At 38.7% G+C, this 6,779-nt stretch overlaps 2 protein-coding genes across 2 annotated transcripts; both read left to right on the top strand.

Moving 5' to 3' along the window:
* The first annotated feature begins 654 nt into the window (after positions 1 to 654).
* On the top strand, positions 655 to 1,605 carry LOC116267142 (dirigent protein 1-like). The gene has a single exon (XM_031648727.2). The coding sequence runs from the start codon at positions 735 to 737 to the stop codon at positions 1,308 to 1,310; it is 576 nt and encodes a 191-aa protein (XP_031504587.1). The 5' UTR covers positions 655 to 734; the 3' UTR covers positions 1,311 to 1,605.
* Positions 1,606 to 2,448: 843 nt separating this feature from the next.
* LOC116266725 (pterocarpan synthase 1-like) lies at positions 2,449 to 5,221 on the top strand. Its single transcript, XM_031648035.2, has 2 exons — positions 2,449 to 2,568; positions 4,547 to 5,221. The coding sequence occupies exon 2, from the start codon at positions 4,655 to 4,657 to the stop codon at positions 5,219 to 5,221; it is 567 nt and encodes a 188-aa protein (XP_031503895.1). The 5' UTR covers positions 2,449 to 2,568; positions 4,547 to 4,654.
* Positions 5,222 to 6,779: the final 1,558 nt, after the last annotated feature.

Below are 6,779 nucleotides of genomic sequence, written 5' to 3'. Positions count from 1 at the left end.
TGTAAAAAGGAGTAAAAGCTCCTCAATCTCTTACGTTATCGTTTGCGTACTGATAAGATACGATGGAAGAGAGGGAGCCCAGCTACATAATGTTGGGTACCGGGTTCGCTAATTTATTAGAATGTGACCAATAAGTTTTAGTGGGTTTGATATTTTTTTATATTTATTTCATTATTTTTTTTATATAAATATAATAGTTTATTATAATTAATTATATTTAAATATTATTTTTTATAAAAAATGATTTTTTATTTAATGGGGTTGAACTCAAACTTGAGTTTTAATGGTAGGCCAAACCGAAACCCAAGTTTCGGTATCGCATGGAACTGGGCGAACCTACCCAACGCAGCTACCTATCTATGGAGACAACAAAAGAAAGGAACTATCTATGGAGACAACAAAAGAAAGGAAATCGGATATAAGGACTTGGCTTCGCACGAAGAAACAGCCTCCCTGCATCAAGCCCACTCTTTAATGTTTACATAATTGAGTCCAGTGAGACTTGATTTTCCAGTTCCACAATCAGTGGGCACGGTTATGGCTACCATTCCCTTTTTTTTCCTGTGAGGTATTATATCTTGTAATGAAGTAAGTTAATGACCTAACTTTTTCCAATTCATATTTTATATATGTGTCTATGTACTCGTTGAGAGAGGGAGAGAGAGAGCAAGAGACTGTATAAGTAAAAGCCATAGTAGGCAGTATTCTTAGCAACACCAAACCTCACAGGCATAATGGTCAAGCTACTTAGAAATGCTGCACTCTTTCTTATCTTCTTCACCCTTATTAGTCTCCAGTTTGCTGCTGCCAAAAGAGGCAGCTGGTTCCGGAAAGACCTTCAAGCACCCAAATCTCTGGGCGCACAGAGAGTAAGCCACCTTCATTTCTACTTCCACGACACAGTCAGTGGGCAGAACCAAACTGCAGTGTCCATAACCAGAGCTGCGCCGACAGCAAACGCTTCAGCCACCCAGTTTGGCCTTATCAGGATGATGGACGACCCCCTGACGGAAGGCCCAGACCCGACTTCGAAATTGATAGGCAGAGCTCAAGGACTCTATGCCTTGTCGAGCCTGCAAGAATTGAGCCTGCTCATGGCGGTTGATTGCGTGTTTCTGGACGGAGAGCACAAAGGAAGCACCCTTAGTATACTGGGAAGGAATGCTGTTTTTCACAAGGTGAGGGAGATGCCGGTGGTCGGAGGAACCGGCACCTTCCGTCTCGCTCGCGGCTATGCAATAGCGAGGACTCATTCCTTCACTCGTCAAACTGCGGTTGTTGAGTATAATGTTGTGGTCATTCATTACTAGAACATGTCTCGCCTTCTGCTTACTGCTGTTAGGACTTGGAAGAAGCTGCAGCAGAGCTCTAGCTGGAATAAATTAAGTAGAGAATGTTAAACCATGCATCAAAAGCTCCTTTTTTGTCTCTATGTATTTTTCGTAGGCCTTGATCTTAATTCTTAAGCAACAAGGCCGGTTTAGTTCATGAAGTCGTCTGTATTTTGTGGTTCATCTTCTAGCTGTTGCAGTACTTGCTGTTATCTCTTAGTCTTTCTAGTGAACTGGTGTTCTTCAGTCGTGAGGAAAATAGAAGTATATATGATGCGCTGGTTTTGTTCTATAATAGTAAAACATTTTCAAAGCAACCAGCAGAGTTAATTTCTCTTCAGTCGTCCTGAAATTCTGGCTGTTCTTCAACTGTCAATTCTTTTTCCCTAACCTCTTTTTGAAATTCATAAGATCGAACTGTATTTAACGATACGCATCGGTCAACATGTTGTGTTAATTGGTGAACAAACCGATTCAGCTACAATACCGTTATGTTACAATGTTGGCACAAAGTTCAATTAGTTTGTTTAAGAAAAAGAGACGATCTCAGGCACCGATCTCTTCCTTTAAATTAATATATAATAACCTGCTCTTATTTTTTAAGAGGATATGTTTTGCAATTTCACGTTTTTTAGTGAGATCTCCATAATATTTTTTTTTAAATTCTTGGTCAATCTTTTTATAATAAAGGTACTCTAATCCCAAATTGCATAACCAATAAAAAAATCGTTTTTTTTTTTTAAAACTGAGTGTTCCCTTTATAAAAATAAGTTTCCTTTGGTCCTTTTATTGGAAAGGGTATGGTGTTTTTCTCAAAAGGAGCCAGCAACTCGGACTCGACTCGAACTCTCTTGATTAAACTCGGCTTGAGTTCGACTCGTTTATAAATGAGTTGAGTTCGAGCTTACAACGATACTCGAATAAGTAAACGAGTCGAGTTCGAGTTTTAAGAACTCGACTCATTTATACTCGAGTCGACTCGTTTTTATAAAACCGGTTAAATCTTGAAAACCGATACACCAACTTACCCGAACCGGTTCACTTGTTTAGGGTAAAAATTGGTCGGTCATTTTTCTTTTCCCCTTTCGATTCTTTGGTGTCTCTCTCTTCCGTCGATCATCCTGAGACCTCAGTCCTCTCCACAACTCCGCCGGTCCGCCGCATACCATCTCCACCGTCCGGCATTCGGCATCTAACCACCAGCTCCACCGTCTGGCCAGACTGCCATTGGTATCAGGTATGCTCTCCTCTTTTTCATGCACTCTTTCTTTGTCTCACTCTCTCTTAAACTCTCTTGACCTCATCCTCACACGCTCACCACCGCACGGCCTACACAAGCACGGAACGACAGCACCACCGTCTGCATTTCCTCCTCCTTTTCCTTCTTTGCCACCGCCACTGGCCCACCACCACCCTCTCCCTGACGCCCGATGGTATATGCTAACGCACCTGTCCTATGGGGGTCAAAGTTTTGAACATCCTCTTTGTGCTTTCAAACAAATCCTTGACTTCATCCTCTTATTAATCGTTTTTCTATTTTTTATTTTGGCAGAAATCTTAGAAAGGGAAAAATATTGAGATCTTAATTGCTTCCAAAGGTGTCGTTCTGCTGGTTTAAATTTCTCCTTGTATGCAAAATTTCCCTTCATTTCCAGAGTTGTCTTACTCATTCATTTTTTCTCTTTTTCCATTTTTCTCATAATCTAAAAACAGACACTGCTAATAAATCGTTCTTTCGAAAGGTAACTTCTTTTTTTTTTTCCAAGAACTGATCATCATTTCAATTGTTCACGTTCCTTCATTCATAAACTAAACGAGTTAAAGCGAGTCGAGGTCGAGCTCGACTTTGTATAGTCGAGTCGAGCTCGAGCTTGGCCAACTCAAACTCTCGTGTGCAGCCTTATCAATGGTGTTTTGTAATGGAGGGGTTCAGCCTCTCACTTGTAATGGATTTCTTATATGTGTGATTCCCTTCCACTCATCTCAATCTCAAAGAGGGACCACTGCGGCTTTATATCGAACAGTATTGGCCGATATGTATTCTATGGGCTTCTTGCTGATACCATAAAGTTTCAACATAAGTTTTTGTTTTTCTAATTTTTAAATCAATATAAAAAAAATTCTAGTTTATCTCAGAAAGAAATGTACCAAGCATTGAACTCTTATCTTCGTCAAGTCGCTACTGACAAGCTTAAATGATCCAGTGATGTCAAAATCAACCTGAATTGGCCTACATAAATGAAATTAAACTATACCCCAATTTAATGTATGGTCCAATTCAATGAGGACAAGTGACTTTTTTTTTTTATCATTCGTATATTTAAGTTTGTTTTTAATTCTTAAAATGGTTTCCCACTTTAAAAATAAAAATGTTAGTTCATTTAATCATATCCACAAAGGCCTCTTTTGCTGACTGATTAGATTTAGAAACTCACCGCCTTCCTTGAAAAAGTCTTAAATACACGACTGTGCGTTCAGAGCTAGAAATGACTAAAATGCCATTAACTGAGGAAAGAGAAAAGCCCCTTGTAAGAGCAAAATTGGAAAGGAAAACTCTCTTGAAATGACAAAAGTATCCTTATGCGGTCTCATGTGGGTCTAACACATGCCAGGCTCCACTCTCTTGTTGTAACCATCTTGTCATTACTTGGGGCGTTTGACAGCCTCGGATTTGAGATTCTCAAGATTTGAAAGTAACTTGTAGATTTTAAGATCTGACCTTCTCCTTCCTTTCTGATCTTAAATCTGATTTTTTTTTAATGCAAACCAGTAAAATAAGACTCTTTAAGTGTAGATCTTAAGTCTGACGAACCATGGATCCATGGATTTCAAATACAGAGTAATCAAATGTCCCCTAATGCTTTCAACTGCATTTAATTAACTACACAGGAGAAAACCAAGGTTGTCAGGGTTACAGCCAATATTCTTGTCATGACTCAATGGTTTTAATTGTATAAATCACTATTTTACATACAACAATGTCTATATAAGATGGTCATGAAAAGAGTACTAGTGCTGCATATATATCAATCACTATTTTAGATACAACAACGTCTACATAATTAAGATCGTCATGAAAAGGCTAGTGCTGCATATGAATCACTATTTTACATACAATAACGTCTATATAATATGGTCATGAAAAGACTAGTGCTCCACAGAACAGTGTATTATAATCCCAACGAAAAGTTGATGAACAGTTTTATTATGTACAGACTACAGGCGTTGCGGTTCATGATGCTTCTCCAAGCACATATAAATGTATACTACAGTATCTCCATGGATCGCCCACCTCTCTGTCTCTCTTTCTCTCTCAGGGTAAAATGAATTCACTTCTTAGGCCTGTGGCCCTGACCTGCCTGTTCCTTGTCCTAATCCTTGTGGAAGCCACTGATCCTAATGATCCTGGTTATAAAGGAAGCTTGCTCCCACCAGCTACCCACATGCTCAAAGAAAAGGTCACCCCCCTCCACTTCTACGTCCACAATATGATCTGTGGCCCTATCCCAACCGTTATGCCTGTCGCCGGACTTATGGCTGAACCCGGGTTCGGCTCAGTTTTCATAATGAATGATCCGCTGACCCAGGGGCCTGAACTTAACTCGAAGCTGCTAGGAAGGGCTCAAGGTCTGTATGCATTTGTGGAGGACAAGGGCATGAGCATGGTCACGGCAGTCAACTATGTGTTCTTGGAGGGGAAGTATAAGGGGAGCAGCCTCAGCATAATGGGGAGAAGCGATGCATTCGATGGAGTGAGAGAATTGCCGGTGGTTGGTGGAACCGGGCTTTTTAGACTGGCACGCGGCTATGCACTTGCCAAGACTCTCTTTCTCAACCTTACTAATGGCAATACCATAATAGAATATGATGTCTTTGTTATTCATTACTAAGAAAAGCAAGCATCATATGTATGTCTCTTGGGACTTAGTTTGAAGTCCAATTGATACTTAGCAAAGATATTGTTTCGCTTTTCATTTTTAGCATGTTTCATTGAAAGATTGATACTATATATATATATATATATATATATATTATCGGACCAGGCAGGCTGGGCTTGGGCTCCATGCGCAGCTCTACTGCCAACCTGCACTGATATTCACAACACAGGTCTATGGGCGATATAGGTCTATTTTAATCTATATCAGCCTAAACATGGATGAACGAGCCAACTCCAAACCAGTTTGATAAAAAATTCTGAACTGATATCCAAATTTACCTATATATATATATATATATATATATATATATATATATATATATATATATATATATATATATATTAAAGTACATATTTTTAAATAAATCATGTTATAAATAAGGTGTCGGGTCAATTCGGACTGGCCCGACACCCGAATTTAGGGCCCGAGCCTGGACCCAAGTTGAGGTGGATACCGACAGTCACCTGTTACGATGCCTGCCCTTAGTCGGCAGGTCCCCAGATGTTTGAAGGTCGGGCAAAGATCGGCATATAATATGTGGCCAATCGACCCATATCAGCGGCTATGGGCAATATAAAAATAAAAAAAGAACTTAGAATTAATTTAAATGTTAAACTTATTTTAGGAAGATTGACCAGCCCGAAAGATGGAGCAGTAAGTTATCGTACAGTTTTGATGAACAAGGCTGTTTAGGCCTTTCGTTTCTAAGTCAGCAAACGACTTGAAACCCTATCCAACTGGATAGAGGAGGACAATTCACATAATTCACTTGGAATGATGATTTGGGGAAGAGAGAGTGTGTGTGTTGTGCACATGTGTATGTATAATAGTGTTGTTTACAAGTTCCGTTTGTTGACATAACGGTCTTGAGAATTCTAGTAAGAACTACACAACTTTTTAAAAAGGAAAAATCATCGAACACACTCACATTCACATATTTATTTCTATATACGTGTATGCATTTTATTTCTTTACTTTTAGTTTGGTAGTTACTATAACTATGCACATGACAGCAAATCGATCAAGCCTCAACCCTGTCATTTTTGTTTAATGAACTTTGCATTAAAGCCATAAACCTTATATGATTAAGTAGTGTGTGTGTATATATATATATATATATATATATATATATATATATATAAACTGATAGATGCTAGGCACTCAAACACACACACACACATATATATATATATATATATATATAAACTGATAGATGCTAGGCATTCAAACACTAGATAGATGAAGAATAACCTCAACCCTGGATCTTCTTGAAATGAAGGATCAAAGGTTGAGAGACAAACAATGATAAAAAGGTGATGAAGCATTTTTGTTATCTACTATTTGCTTTCACCTTTTTCTCCTTGTTCTTCACCTTTTTCTCGTCGTTCTCATCCCTATAGCATCTAAGCGTCTAGCACCTAGTAGTTTTCATATATGTACAAACTTACATATATATATAAATATATATACACACACACACCATTAGGTCAAGAATAAAACCAGACGCTCA

This window comes from Nymphaea colorata, chromosome 13 (genome assembly GCF_008831285.2).
Source record: "Nymphaea colorata isolate Beijing-Zhang1983 chromosome 13, ASM883128v2, whole genome shotgun sequence".
Taxonomy (NCBI): domain Eukaryota; kingdom Viridiplantae; phylum Streptophyta; class Magnoliopsida; order Nymphaeales; family Nymphaeaceae; genus Nymphaea; species Nymphaea colorata.
The sequence above is the reverse complement of the archived record's forward strand: the minus strand, read 5'-3'. Positions and strand labels throughout refer to the sequence as shown.